Here is a 15,974-nt window from a genome sequence, read left to right as displayed (position 1 = left end):
GCACTGCCCGTCCCGTTGCGACGCCCCTGTGTGCGGCGGAGGTGGCCCCAGGCCCACGCGCCTCCGGAGAGCAGCCTGAAGCCACTGAACAGCTGAGAGGTGCGCCTGGGGCGGCCTCTGCCGTGCCTCTCAGCGGGCACAGCGGTGCCCCGCGCCACCAGACCCGGGCCTAGAGACGGCCCTGGAATTAGTTCCTCTTTGGGGGGGGAAGGGGTGAACTTGAACGGTAACTAATTCCTTTTAGGAGGGGGTGAAATGGAATGAATTTCTTGCTAAAATGAACTTTCCAAGCTCTGATCTGAACTAGTAGGTAGTCTTGAAGGAATATTTTGGTGTTATGTTTTCTGGCTCCTCCCTTCAATCACTACTCCCTCCTGACCTTTTCCCACCATGACAAGTGTGTAGGTATTTCTGTCCCCTGTGCATGCACACCTTATGCACATCATAGACCAGAAGGCTCCAATGCCTGCCCACCCCTTTCTAGAAGAGTTTTTCTTTTCTTTTCTTTTCTATAGTGCAGTTAAATACTAGCCATTTAATAAACAAAAGGGGACGACAGAGGACGAGATGGTTGGACAGTGTTCTCGAAGCTACGAACATGAGTCTGACCAAACTGCGGGAGGCAGTGCAAGACAGGAGTGCCTGGCGTGCTCTGGTCCATGGGGTCACGAAGAGTCGGACATGACTAAACGACTAAACAACAACAACAATAAACAAAAAGGTTTAGGCTCATTTCATGTTTATGGGTATCACAAGAGATGGATCTTGGAAAGTTCATCTGTCAGCCTTGTTGACATCTCATGTTCGATATCTCCACCAGCTTTCATCCGGCCAAGGTCTGCCTTCACCGCGGCGTCTCCCATTGGGCAGCTCGTGGCACAACCTTCTTATGCAGGGCTTTACCGTTGGGGAGCCTGTCAGAAGCCTTTTGTACACGAGGGCTGTCCACAGTGCTCTGTCTAAGTTGGAAATGCACCTGGAAGAGAGAAGACCACTGGAATCCATGCCGCCATTCAATGCAAAGCCACCTCTTGTACCATGTTACTCCTGCACTGGCTCAATCAAGTCAGCTCAAATCCAAAACAGGTGTAAAATTAATCATCCCAAGATAGTATACGTCCGTTTAAAGAGGAGCAACTCAGCAATGACACCAGCCATGTCAGAGGTGCTGATACTAGGGTGGCCCTGTGTCATATTGGCTGTCCTCTAATTGGGCTGTGCAAGTAGTGCCACGGACTGGGTTCTGAGCTGAGGGGGAGCCATCTCAAAGCCCAGTCAATGAGGCTTTGGGCTTTGGGAAGGATGTCTGACAGAGTTCTGGAGTCCTTTTCTAATCAGCGCTTTCCCAGCTTTGGGAAGGAGATGGGAGGGCTCTAGCACCCTGCCAGAGCCTCACACCTTCCTCCCAAAGCAGGGAAGTTCCTCATTTGCCTTTGGGAAGGCAGCACAAGGGCTGGAGGGGGGGGTGCTCCAAGTTTTGGCCTCACACAGAGCACCATAGTATTCAAATCCACCACTACACAGTCCATGATTCAGTGATGGCCTCAAATACACTAAATGCTATGTTTCAAATGCTTGAAGCATAAGAACATTGCTTGCCGCAGGCCAGTAACAAAGCTCAGTAAGTTTAAGGGGGAAAGTGTTTATTTTACTCTTTGATGAGACATGGAGGTCTACTCTTGGCTAACGATCCAAAAAGTCAGCAATAGGTTTCCATCTCTCCTTCCACCAGCAGGTGGCTCAGCCGAGCTCTGATTCACAGCACTGCCTTCCCCACTCTACTCCCCGCCCCCAATATGCTACACCCCCTTCCAGAGTGAGGGTTTCCCTGGCAGTGGAGCCTCTCAGTAAATCATCAGAAATGCATTAAGAGCATTCCAGAAAATCTGGCTGTCTCCTCTCCTGAAATGGGGTGGGGCTGAATTGGGGAAGATCAGAAGCTCACAGAGAAGACGGGCAGATCCACAGAGTCTCAGGAGGGCTGCAGGCTGTTTGAGTGGCAGAATGCAGCCTTAAGGCCCAGGAGGTTGGCAAGCTGTGGAAGGCAGCTTGGTGACTGAGTAGGCTTTCCTGAAGGGGGTGTTAGGCTGACTTTCCTTCTCATTTCACTGAGATCAGTCTGGGCTTCCTAGTCCTGAAAGCCCAGTCCTGTGCCAACCCCAAGTTACAAGGGGATGGTAAACAGGGACAGTTAACGCAGAGAAATGACCATTCTAGCACCTCAGGACAAAAAGCATGCACAGCCCCCACACTCCAGCACTGCCAAAAAATGGAAACTTGCCAAACTTCCTTCTTTTGTATGGAATATGGTTGCTGAGTTAAAACACAACTGTGTTACACAAGGTCCCGAGGACAAATAAATAGCAAAGCAAAAGGTCAGGGGTGAAGAACATATCTAGAGATTCTCCAACTTTCCATTGCAGACTGGCAGAAGGCCTTCATTCTCCCTAACTACACCCCCTGCTTCAAATACAGTTTTTCCAAAGCAGCTTAATAGAATTTAGAGAGGTTATTTGCTACTTTTAGTTCTGCAGAACGACAGAATTAGAGCTGAGGTTAAGAGCACTGCGTAACTAAAAAAAAGCATCCACAGCCTTTAATCGGGGTGGGCCAAGAAAAGATGCAATAACTATTTTATATCTTTGGACAGACCTTATTTAGCACTCTACCAGTTCCAGATTTGGGGCTGGGTATTCGTAAATGGCAACAAGAGTGCTCTGAGCAGTGCTGGGCTATTAGCCAGTTTAATTTCCTACAATGCCTGAAGGTAACACTATGTGGGGAGAAATGTGGGAAAATTTAAATGGTGGCTAATATCAGCCACCTGGCTACTTGGAACTCTGGGACAGAATTAATATCTTTTTAAAGGTGATGTAAGGCAGGTGTCAGTGCTGGAGAACTGGGGCCTTGGCAGCTGCCTAAGGATGTCAGGTGCTGACATGGCCCCAGGTAGCACAGCTTGAGGAGTAGGAGCTGCATGGTTTTCTCAGCCCCTTAAGGCTCTAGTGGGGCACCTGGAGCACAAAGAGATGCACCTTACATGAGTGGCCTGCTTTAAACTATCCATCCTGTATTTCTTTGCACCCAATGAGCAGGTCATAGACAGGGCCGAGTAGGGCAATAGTTAAGGGAAATGCTGCGAGGTCTTCTCCTTACCAGTCTGGAAGAGAAGGTGAACTTCTGAAGCTGGGCTGGGCTAATGCTTTCCCATACTCTCAATGTTTCCACATTTTTATTAACCCTAATTCCATGACCCAACTCTCATAGGGGTGCAGGGGAGGTTTCTTCCCACTATCTCCCAGACGGCCCTACTCTAATTCACGTGCTGAAGGCCCAGTTGGAAGAACCTGGCACCTTTAACCTTTCCCCAACACTCACCACCGAGGGTGCAGCTGGGCCCACCGTCACAGTCACTGTGTGTGGCTGGTATCCATCTGCTGATGCAGTGACTGCGTAAGTACCAGGCAGCAGCAGCCGGAAATAGTCACCATGTTCTCCTACCAGAGAGAAAGAGGGGCTGAGAAGATACAGGGAGCAGAGCCAGAGAACACCACTTGGGCTTGCCTTGCCTGGCCTCATCCCCAAAATTAGGGGGTCTTAGAAGGGGGAACCCTGGCCAGAATGAGGGTTCAGCTGGTCCTGATTACTCCCCTAACAAACTGCTCAATTATGTACCGGTATCTGCCCAGTGACACTCACTATGAACACAGCTCAAGCTTGCAATGTGCTCTCTGCCAGGCCAGAGAACAAGTTTGTTTGTTTGTTTGTTTCACAATATTTCCACTAATCACTGATAGTTCCCTGCAGAAAATTCAGGGAAGAGCAGGGGTTAGCACCCCAAAATTTTAATGGGGGGGAGAAAAGGCTTATTGAGCTGAATGGCCCACTGCTACAGCAGCAGATTTACTGCATCGTGTGTGTGTGTGTGTGTGTGTGTGTGTTGGACTAGATGAACTCTTTGACTACTAAGATATTGAAACTGGCTGCCTACGAGACCATAAAGCTATAGGTATAACCAATGCTGTTTTTTTCTGGGGGGACGCAGGGGTATGCATACCCCTAAACATTTTGTGAATCTTTGTACTGTATTTATTTTCCCCAATTTGAACTATAAAAGGGTGATTTTCTTGAGTCAAAATGAGAGTACCCCTAAACATTTTTTAAGAAAAAAAGCACTGGGCATAAATCACGGCCTTTTCTATTTTGTTTGCTTGTTTTTATATGAGAAGCTTATACCCTTTATAGCCCCTATAGCACATGACCACAAGGAATAGACATCTTTGCAACAGACTCTCAGAACCCCTTTTAGTCTTCCAGAATGACTCACTGCGAATGCCGTTAACGTACTGCAGAAAGCAGAAGAGAGTCATTTTCAAAGCAAAAGTATGCCTGGCAGTTATATGAAGGTTTTTCTTTCACATTATAAATGTGGGAAATACAAATACAGTACAGTAATGCCATTTAATTACCACCTATGATAATAGTCTGGCCTGTGTCAAGCTGGGTACCAACCTGAAGTGACATCATGGGCAATTCCTTTGACGGAGATGACAGCACCTGCGAGCCTGTTGTTGTTGTTGTCATCAGACACCAGACCTTTGATGCCCTGGTGAACCTGCAAAACACAAATACCAAACTAATAAGTGGATACCCTTAGAACTGGGGAAAGGGAATCCACACTGCCTAGATCCAGAATGCAGTGGTTCGGCTTTCCTAGCTCTGTGAACCTCCCTGAGACCTCCGGGTATAGGGTGGTATATAAAGTCGAAGAACAAGAACAAGAACAAGAACAAGAACAAGAACAAGAACAAGAACAAGAGGAGGAGGAGGAGGAGGAGGAGGAGGAGGAGGAGGAGGAGGAAGAAGAAGAAGAAGAAGAAGAAGAAGAAGAACTCCCAAGAACAGATCTTGACTCACACGTCAAAAGTGATGCATTCTAGCTCAGTGATAAAGCACATGTTCCAAATGCAAAAGATCCCAAAAGTCCTTGGTATCTCCAGATAAGGTTGCCAAAAGCCCTGCCTGTAACTTTCAGTACTGAATTGGATGGACAAGTGCTCTGACTTGGTCATGGTCTGGTATAAGCAGTACTTTTTCTGGGGGGATGCAGGGGGGTGCATACCCCTAAACATTTTGTGCATCTAAGTTTGGCCTCATTGAGGGGCAGTGTTTCAATATGAGTAAGAAAATTAAAGTACGCCTAAACATTTTTTTAAAAAAAGGGAAAAAAGCACTGAGCATAAGGCAGCTGCCATGGAGCATTGGAGGTGAGTCTGGGGAACTAAGACAGGAAGTGCTGACGAGAAATTTAGCTAATGAGCAAAATAAAAACTGACAAATTGCCAGATCAGCGTCTGCACCTGAGGATTGGAAAGTAGTCAATGTAACACCATATTTATTTATTTTTTAAAAAGGACCCAGGGGGAAATGAGACAACTCTGTAGGGGGATTGGGCAGGATGACACCCTGGCAGCTTTATTACCTCCTCTATGTAGGTGATAAGTGCTTCAGCATTTTTCCGCCACTCAAACACCAAACTGCCCTCTGGCGGAAATTTTTCGCAACTCAGTTCAAGGGTAATCTCAAAGCAGTTGGTGTGCAGATAGTTGAAATCTTGCATCCCTGCAAGGCAAAGAGATGAGGATATTGGATTTGTTCCACAATGGGGCTGAATGCAGTCCTCCAGTCCTCTCAATCTGACCCTTGGAACTCTCCCCAAGCCACACCCCTTCCTGGCTCTGCTTTTGCCTGGTTGGAGAACATGCCCTTGTCCTCTGATGATGCCTCTTGCTTACCTGGATGGAAGACGGAGAGGGGCTTGTGAGTTTGTGTGGAAACCAGCCTGCTGTACAAAGGTAACATTTATATCTAGTGCTTTCACACCCACTACTGGCATGCATGTGGCCCTGGGAAGAAGCAAGTTCCCCCTCCCCTGTTTGATAAAATCACCTCAGCCCCTTGCTGGATTGTGGGGGTCAGGTAAAGAGACGTGTGTAAGTTCTGGTGTGCCTGAGCTTTGCAGGGCTGGAATATTTCCCATGTTACAAAGGTAAATTTCACATCCGTTTCTGTGCTCACTTTGACTCTGGGCCCTGTGCGCCACTGAAATGTGGCCTCCAGAAGGGTGCCCATGAAGGAATGTGCCCCTTAGGGTGGAAAAGGTTCCCCACCCCCCCACATTTCAGGAACAGATGGAAAAACAATCATATTACAAAACAGGCATCTTTAGGCACAGGCGCCATTGCTCTTTATCTCCTCTTCCAATGTACAGTGCTGGTACCTCGACTTATGAATAACTCTACTTACGAATGTTTCTACTTACGAATGGAGCTCTGTCCGCCATCTTGGATGCAGTTTAGATAGGATTTTTTCGACTTACGAATTTTTAGATAGGGTTGCTTCAACTTAACGATATTTTTTCTCCCAATGCATTTCTATGGGATTCGACTTACAAATTTTTCGAGTTACGAATGTGCGTTCGGAACGAATTAAATTTGTAAGTAGAGGTACCACTGTACAGAATTTCCTGGTGGGGCCCCATGTATCGTTTCTTCCCTCCAGAATGACCTAGCTGAGTCTCTCCCTCTCCCTTTCCTCTTCTCCCAGTCTCTCCATTCCCTGTTCCTCCTACATGGGCTATTTTGAATGCTCCTGCCTTACCCCCTTGGCCTTACCCTTGCTGAGCGAATACCAGGAGGCTCCATTGGTGATGCCATCAGGAAAGAGATCTCCACAATTTGTGCCTTGGTGCATCGTTCCATGGGCATATGAATAGCTTTTGGCCAGCTGTAAAGAAAGTGCCAAGCTAGTCATAGATTCCTACCCACTCAGTTTCATACGCATTGCAGGGCACAGGCAGAATCCAGATTCAAATTCATTACTTTGCGAACAATAAAAAGACACACATAGCTCTCAGACTTTGCAACATCAGTTCCCTGTGCTTCCCATTAAGAAGACCTACACTCCAGCACTGCTCAGAGCAAACAAAATCCAGCACCCAGGGAAAGTGCCCATGGCTATTATCTTTGCTACCACTCACCTTCTGGAAGAGGCTGTCATCGGGAGTGGGGCTGTTTTGTGCTTGCCAGACACTCCGGCTTCTCTGCTCTTGGGATTTATCATATGGGTAGTTGGCAACGACGGCACCACCATGGAGATTGGCCGAGAGAATGAAATTGTAGCTTTTCATCCATTGAATCACAGCCAAAGTCTCTGGTTCCACCTGTGAAGGGGGACAAGCAGGGAAGACCAGGCCAGAACCACATCCTTATTTCCAGCATTTACAGTTCGGTACAAACATGGGGCAGAGTCCTGCTAGGACCTTACTCCTTCAAAATGTAGAGGTAGACTTCCATGACTGAGTGCTCTGCCGTGTCAAGTCACCTGGTGTTGGAAAGCTATCATATCAAGGAGAAAGGTTCTTGCATGGCCTGCCCCTTAATGTGTTCATGACCCACATAAAACACCCTCAGTGGTCTTCCCCTCCAGCGCCCTCCCCCCAATGCTTACTATATGGTGATAGCAGATGTATTGCATCCTGTGGAAATAAAAATGGTGGCAACTTTGGCCTCACTGGCCTGGCATTCCTGTCTGGCATACAGCTGGAGTGAGCCCTCCTAGGGATTTGGCATTTGCCCTAGTATGCCATAGGCTTGTGCCAGGCTGGAATGTGCCACTTTTATATGTGCTGAGGAGAGGGGTTTTTTTTTTTGAAGACGATCTTCAAATATGTGATTACCCTATCTGCATTGTGAAGTGGTACAGTCCTGGAAGCACATGCTTTTCCTGAATGGGTAGATTGGCTCCTAGTGAAAGACCAAGAGAATGGCAAGGGGTATAAGCTTTACTTCTGCATCACTGCAAGAAATCAACCTTGTGGACTTCACAGCCCTCACTGGTCCGATTGGTGGGTGGGATGAAACCCAAGCATCCCATGTGTCCGGCTGCAGCCATGGGTCAGTGGCACTGAAACAGAACACCCAGTGTGCTGGATATTGGGAGTAAACTGGGAGATGGATATTGGATGTGCTTAACAACACTGGAACTAATGTGGGAGTTGAGGTGAGAGAAGAAGAGGGTCATAGAGAGGGGAACCTGAACTGCCACAGCCCTGGAGGGGTGTCCAGAAGTGAGTGTTGTTTTTGTGAAGCACACCCAGGCAGACAAGGCATTGAGTGAGTCTACAGTAATGTGTTACCTGGCTCCTCCAGTTGTCCGGCAAGGGTATGTGGTGGTTGGGTCCACCCTGTTTCTCATTGTAGTACATGACAGTATTGAGGTCAGGAAAGTTTCGGTTAAGGTCGACTCCATTGGCATTGTTTCTCCCAACGAGGTATCCTAAGGGACTTTGGCTCTAGAGAAGAATGGATGGTTCACACGTGAGTCCTGGGCGTGGCTAAGTGCACACCAAACCCCACCTGGCCACTTTTGCTGGTGTATGCGTCAATGAGAATTTCAGGAAACACAAGGATATGCAAAAAATCTCTGGGCTTCTGAGTGTTAATCCCAGCTGACAGGCATCTTCCGACCCTGTTTAACATTATCAGCAGCCACCCTAGTTTAAATTAGATTAGAGTTTGTTTTATTTGCTGCTTTCCAACAGACTGCTGCACTCAAAATAGCTCAGAATCCACAGAATCCCCCGCCTCCCCTCCCAGCAGCAAATCCTCATATTTTTATGGTCAGAAATTCTTGCATCTATTTGTCCCCTAGACAACGGAATGGGGAAGCCCAATAAAGGAAAAAGTAATGAGAAGAGCAGCATGACCAATCTGGGTCTCCAGTGAGATTAAATACTTTACTCGGCAGTGCTCCAGGCCCTATTCAGTACAGTTTCTGTTCTGGCATTTAAAGGCTAGGAATTACTGACAGTACCAGAGATGAAACCAATGCATTCAAGTCATGGAGCTCTGGGAATATATATCATAGCTGCCAAGTTATCCCTTTTTTACAGGGATTTTCCCTTATGCTGAATAGGCTTCCTCGCGAGAAAAGCGAAAACTTGGCAGCTATGATATATATTGACACCGCATGAGTTTCATCAGAAATCCAGTGAGAGTGGAAATAAATCAACACAATAGCTAGACCAATAACTCTGGGGCTTGAAAGATGAAATAAGTCCAGTATCATTAAATGGGCTTTCTAAGCATCTCAGCCTGCTTTGGTTGCCCATCACCAGAATGCAGTGGAAGGGCACATAACTTATCTAGAAGCTACCGTATGACTAAATCAAATCCCTAAGAAAAAAAACTCCCAGTGCTACTAGCTTGGCTATTACTGTTGTTATAAGAATTTTGAGGTCATATATATATATATATAATAATTGTTCATAAAACATGTACATGAATGTACAGTACAGGCACATGTCTGAAGCAGCACAGGAAGACAGGCCTTTCTGACACCATTTTGACTCTCTCAGACCTGGCGTTCCTCTGCAAGGAAGAAGTGGGGTGGGGGGAACCTTCTCATTGTCTCAGGAATTAAAGTGATAATCCCTGGCATCCTGATACCTGAGTGCCAGACAAAAGGGTGTGATTAACTTGGCTGGGAAACAGGGAAATGTAAATATCTCTCTTTTTTGTTGATTAGGTTTTGGGGGCAGGGGGCAGGGTCCAGGATGCTCAGATTACTGCCACCAGACCTCCCCTTTCATGATGTACCTATGATGAATCTAGGGAGGGGGGGGGTCTTGGGCTACACCCCTTCTGTGACATATGGATGATGCTTCTGGGGGGTGGGCTGAAACCAATTTCAAATTTCTTTTTAAGGACAGGACACCTTTGTTTGGGGCCCTTCCTTGTTCTCCTGTGTGAGAGGAAGGACCCTGTTGCAACAGCGAAAATAAAAGTGCCTTGCTTCGTACGTCCTGGTTTGGTCTCTGTTATTTGGTGGGCAGGAGACGCTTAAATTTGTCTGCTTGCCTGGATCCTTGGGCACTCCCTGGGTCAGGATCCATTTCTCTGGGTTCATAGGAACCAGCTTAAATTTTACTACACTGTGCTACAAAGGTTCAATGTGCAGGCTGACCCCTTAGGCCAGTGTTTCTCAACCAGTGTGCCTCCAGATGTTTTGGGACTACAACTCCCATCATTCCTGACCACTGGTCTTGCTAGCTAGGGATGATGGGAGTTGTAGTCCCAAAACATCTGGAGGCACACTGGTTGGGAAACACTGCCTTAGGCAAAAGCATTGCTTTTGTTGTTGTTTAGTCGTTTAGTTGTGTCCGACTCTTCGTAACCCCATGGACCAGCTGGAATTAAGATTGCCGGGAGAAATATCAACAACCTCAGATATGCAGATGACACAACCTTGATGGCAGAAAGTGAGGAGGAATTAAAGAACCTTTTAATGAGGGTGAAAGAGGAGAGCGCAAAATATGGTCTGAAGCTCAACATCAAAAAAACCAAGATCATGGCCACTGGTCCCATCACCTCCTGGCAAATAGAAGGGGAAGAAATGGAGGCAGTGAGAGATTTTACTTTCTTGGGTTCCATGATCACTGCAGATGGTGACAGCAGTCACGAAATTAAAAGATGCCTGCTTCTTGGGAGAAAAGCAATGACAACCCTAGACAGTATCTTAAAAAGCAGAGACATCACCTTGCCAACAAACTCCGTATAGTTAAAGTTTTGGTTTCCCCAGTAGTGATGTTAAAAAAAATGTTGGGGCACAGACTCATGACACTAATTTGCCTCTGGGCAAATTAAGAGGGAGGGTGACTGGGGTCTCACCAGCACTGTGTTCTGCAAGGTGCCTAGTAAAGCAGGAGTGGCTGACCTGTGCCCCTCCAGATGTTGTTGGACTCCAGTTCCCATCTGCCCCAGTCAGTCTTTCCAATGGTCATGGGTGATGGGAGTTGTAGTCCAACAACATCTGGAGGGTAATAGCTTAGCCACCCCTGCTGTAAATAAAGTAAATACCCACATACACAGAAGATTTTAGAAGGAGGAAAAGATCCAGCAAAAGACTAGGAGCTCAGAACCCCTAACAAAACCCATACACTCATTCATTAAAAAGGAACATTAAAAAGAGGGATTAAAATGTACATATATTAATTCATATCTATAGATGCAACTTCATAGAAACTGTCAGGGGACCTTTTAAACATGAGTTTGATCCAGACTAAGTAAGTTGAACTTAGTCCCCATTGAAATAAATGCAACTTAAGTCATGATTATCTTAACCCATTGATTTCATTTGGATCCAAGCTCAATGACGGGTATGAGCTACTAGTGGAGCCTGATAGACTTGTCCTCCATGACCCCACCTCCTGCATGTTTACCCCTCTGCTATTCCTCCCTTTGCCTCCTCAGACATCACCATGGCTACTGAGATAAGGAAGGGATGCTTGCCTGGTACCTGGGCAGCTGCCACCTCGTATCCATCTGGGTTCATGGTGGGCAAGAGGTGAATGCGCGTCTCATGGATGAGCTGCGTGACGCGCTGGTTGCCATGCCGATACTGTTCACACAGGAACTCTGCGAGCTGGAGCAGCAGCTCCCGGCCCAGCACTTCATTCCCGTGCATGTTCGCCACATACTTGAACTCTGGCTCCACTGGGAAAGTGAGAGATTTGCTGAGATTAGAACAGAGTGGCTGGAATAATACCCAGGGTTGGTTGGTGCTCTGAAAACGTAGACACTTGGAAGAAGGCGGGGGCACATGTTCCCCATCGACATCCCACGGGGATTAAACTCTAGCTGTGCCCTTTTGTGCTACTGTGAAGAGTCTCTCTGTCGGGGTCATACACCATTTACTGCAGGCTTCCCCAACCAGTTCCAGCTAGCACAGCTGATGAGCGTTGGGGTCCAATACATCTGGTTGGGAAAGGCTGATCTAGATCAGTGTTTCCCAACCAGTGTGCCTCCAGATGTTTTGGGACTACAACTCCCATCATCCCTAGCTAGCAAGACCAGTGGTCAGGAATGATGGGAGTTGTAGTCCCAAAACATCTGGAGGCACACTGGTTGGGAAACACTGATCTAGATCACAGAGTCACAAACAACTGCTGATGCCTTAGGCCACTTCATTTAATTGGTCCCCCTAGCTTGATGCTTGGACTGGCAGTGGCACTGACCGGGGAGATTCCCAACCCCACCTTGATATTCTGGCATGCAAAGCCATTGACAATGACAAAGTTCTGTCACTGAGCTGTAGCTCTTCTCCACCTTGCAGAATCCCGCAAAGAATTGTGGAGTCAGGGTGGCATAACCCCTGGGAATGTGTGCCCCAAGAGAGTTGCAAGAAGCAATGGCCTGTCTGGAAGTGGTGTAAATTTTGGGGTTGGGGAGAAGCATTTTATTTGATTCAGGGCTGATGAGAGGGTCCATTCAAATCAACAAGGTCAGGTTCTCTCTATGCCCTTATTTTGTACAGCCACTTCCCAGTTCCTTCATCTCCTCTCACTGGTATGTCACATTCCAAACTTCAAAAGCCTTGAGGGGTTTTAGACTGAACTGCAAAATCAAATCAATCCTTCATCTTGGCCTGGTGTCAAATTCTTTTCTCTAAAACCACTCTTCCCCCCCCATAAAGCGGCCCCTTTAACTCCATATGCAAGACAAGCAGCCTTCAGAGGACAGGAGGCTGCAAAAGGACCCTTCTGCTCAATCCCACAGTCAGAGATGGCACTATGGGGTGAAGAAGACAGTTAAATTGCACATTGGAGAAATGGAAGGGTGGCGTGCTTGCAACAACTTTCCCAGTCCCAAATGAAACAAAACAAGGTCAAAGGGAATCCTAACGTATCCAGACACCTCTTGAGCAATCTGGCATCTGCAACCAGCCCTTTCCCTTTCTTATCCCCTCTTCCTCAGCTCCTCCTCCCTCTCTTGTGTCCCTGCAGGCATTCTTATGGTACCTCCTGCTGGGTGTTTATTATGGGGTTGGTGCTATAATAATCCCGTTGCCCATTTGCAATATCTCAACAACCCGCTTGCAAATTAGGCACCCATCTAGAAGCACCCCTAGCCAACATTGTATACTGCTGGGCTTGGAGAGAGAAAACACAGCCTCACATTCAGCCTGAAGTTCACTGGCTTTTAGCATAATTTGCCTTGCAGGGCTGTTGTGCAGATAAAATGCTGGGCTGAATGGTGAGGGGAGGGGGGGATACAGGCTGACCATTTGATACTAATGACCTTCCCACAATAAACACTTGCCTGGAAGCACCCAAAAAGTCTTGAACAATTAGAATCAGTTCATGTCAGTTGAAATGCCTGAGTAAATAAAACTGCTTTTGCCTGTCACTGAAATGATACGGTAGCAACATTATAGCAGATACTGTAGAACTCTTTGGGGAGGGCATTCAACAACCAGGGCATCATTGCCAGATAAAAGTCCCCCCCCCCTTTCTTGTTGATGATCATCTCACCTCTGATGGAAGAGGTACTTGACAACTCTTGCCTCATAGGTTTGACTCTGGTGCCTGTTGTCACTTACAGTATCTGTGTGTCCTCAGCATCTACCTATTTCAGTGCCCTACCCATTCCTTGCTTCTTCCAGAGGTATTAAAGGTAAAGGGACCCCTGACTGTTAGGTCCAGTTGCGAACGACTCTGGGGTTGCAGTGCTCATCTCACTTTACTGGCCGAGGGAACCGGCGTACAGCTTCCGGGTCATGTGGCCAGTGTGACTAAGCTGCTTCTGGCGAACCAGCGCTGGAGCGGTACCTATTTATCTACTTTCACTGTGTAGTTTCGAACTGCTAGGTTGGCAGGAGCAGGGACCGAGCAACGGGAGCTTACCCCGTTGTGGGGATTCTGCCAACCTTCTGATCGGCAAGCCCTAGGCTCTGTGGTCTAACCCACAGCTCCACCCGCGTCCTCGTTCCAGAGGTATTAGGCTCCACCAAAGCCATATCTGCCATAGCAGTATGAAAAGCTAGGGAGCCCCAAACGGAGGTTTCCCTCACCAGCCAAGGTTAACCATAAACCTCAAACCAGTTCCTTCAGCTCTTCTTCCTAGAATCAGAGTTGCGCAGCGGGTAGTGATCTGGTGGACTTGAACCCCAGGCAGCTGGATTTAAATTTTACCTCAGCCACAGACCTCGGACTGCTCTTTGGACACATCCTTCTCCCTCGATTCCTCAAGTGTAAAATGAACAAATGAGGACAAGTTTTAGAAATCCCTCCACAAACGAAAAGAAATACATGCCAAGTCGCCATGGCGAGTCTCTGTCAGCTGACACACGGCGGCATCCTGCACAGCTCCTCCTCCCCACAGCCTCAGCTTGCCCTAGCTAGGAGTGCTGTGGGGCTGGGCTTTGCTGGCCACAGGGGTTCCTGGTTAGAAGCCAGGGCAGCACTGAATCTCGCTGCTCCGGAACTTGGCATGGGATGGAAGCACACAAAGAAGCAACTGCTCAGCCGCAGGAAAGGGTTACAACCCCAGGAAAACACTTACTGGGCTCATGGATGCCAGGATAGTCGCTGAACTCCAGCACATAGAGGTGGCGGCCCTGGACGCTGCGCCCAATGCTGTAAAGCCTGGTAATGTATGGGCAGGCGCCCTTCACATCAAACAGGGCTTGCACCAGCTCCTCATAGCGGTGATGGAAGAAGTTCACTGAGGCAGCCACCCTTGCCAGGAGAAGGGCCCTTCCAAGGAGCCAGAGCCACTGAGACATCCTCCTGCCGGTGGGCGGCATGCAGCTCTTTGCGCCGAGATGTGAGCACAGCCTAGGCTCCCTGCCTACCAGGAGCTAAAGTGCAAACTCAAACCAGCTCTCTCCAGTTTCACAGCCAAGTGCCAGCCCACTGCACCTGCAGTAGTAAGAGTGGGAGGGCTATCTCAGTGAATGCCCCTCACAGCTCAGGAGGAATTTACAACTCGGAGCTCTTGACTTGCGCGCGCGCTCTCTGTCTGTCTGTCTGTTTCTTCCCCCCCCCCCGCCGCCCAAAGAGTTCCTGGAGCCAGAATCATTCCAAGCTTCTGTAGTTTGGAAAGTTGTGCTGATTCCTGTTCATTTATTAACTCGAGGGTAAACAGGGGCCTAAAACTGCCTGACTCTCATTGCAGGCCAGGAGGAACCTGATCAAAACGCTCACAAACAAGGGGCGCATTCAGGAGCTGAGGCATCTTCTGCCGAGGGCTCCAGTTGTGCCAGGACTTGGCCATTTTTCAGCTCCAGACCTGAGACTTGGGACTATAAAGAAAAGCACCTCTGAGCACAGAGCGTGCCTCCCTGTCTCTACTGAGGAACTGTCACACCACTTTTTCAGGATTAAGGCGCAGGGCTTCCAAAGCACAGCCAGCATGGGCCATGGCATCTTTGTTTTTAGAAATTAAGCCCTGGTATGGCAGGCGGATTGAAATGCCACAGCTCCATCATGGACTAAAACAAGAAGCAGCAAACTAACAGTGTGTCAAATAAGGTGCCTTGCAGACTGAATGTGGCCTAGGGCAGAGGACAGGACAATCTGTCTCCCTTGAAGTGGAGATTTACGGTACTCTTAGCCTTTTCTTCTGTCCTGCAAAACAGTGGGTACAGATTTTTCCTCCAGGTTTGCTCCTGAAACCTTTCTCACGAATTAGTATAGCCCCAAGGCAGCAAAGGTTTAGGATCAGAGCTTTTCTTCTCCTAGATGGGCTGCCTCACTGTTCCATCTACTGCATGTGCAGTAACCACCTTCTCAAACATTGGACCCACTATTGGTCTCATCCACTAAACCTTCCAGGGCCTGTCTTCACATGCAGGGGGACTTCCTAACTCACTGAGGGTTTGAGACCCATCAGCTACCCTCACCTAGTTTAGCCAGCCAGTTTAAAACAACTTTATTACCACTTTTAAACAATGTTGTTCATCATTATTAATTTGGTTCCCTTAGCTATCTCAGCTGGAAGAAAGATCGCTTTGGCTCCCTCCTCCTATCATTCTCCAGATATGGACCGGGATGGGGGGGATGAGTGGAAAGGCTGTCTTCCCAGGTCATGGATCAATGGATGAGATTGTTTTCTGGGAGTAATCAATAGTTC

At 47.9% G+C, this 15,974-nt stretch overlaps 1 protein-coding gene across 1 annotated transcript; it reads right to left on the bottom strand.

The window, feature by feature from the left end:
* Positions 1-705: 705 nt before the first annotated feature.
* Positions 706-14,870, bottom strand: CPN1 (carboxypeptidase N subunit 1). Its single transcript, XM_035133932.2, has 9 exons — positions 14,403-14,870; positions 11,359-11,555; positions 8,198-8,353; positions 7,040-7,222; positions 6,675-6,786; positions 5,483-5,622; positions 4,513-4,615; positions 3,379-3,497; positions 706-976 (listed from the first exon to the last, which is right to left on the bottom strand). The coding sequence occupies exons 1-9, from the start codon at positions 14,644-14,646 to the stop codon at positions 845-847; spliced, it is 1,386 nt and encodes a 461-aa protein (XP_034989823.1). The 5' UTR covers positions 14,647-14,870; the 3' UTR covers positions 706-844.
* Between the last annotated feature and the right edge of the window lie 1,104 nt (positions 14,871-15,974).

The sequence above is a fragment of the Zootoca vivipara genome, chromosome 5 (assembly GCF_963506605.1).
Source record: "Zootoca vivipara chromosome 5, rZooViv1.1, whole genome shotgun sequence".
Classification (NCBI taxonomy): Eukaryota; Metazoa; Chordata; class Lepidosauria; order Squamata; family Lacertidae; genus Zootoca; species Zootoca vivipara.
This window is presented reverse-complemented; position numbering and strand designations above follow the sequence as displayed.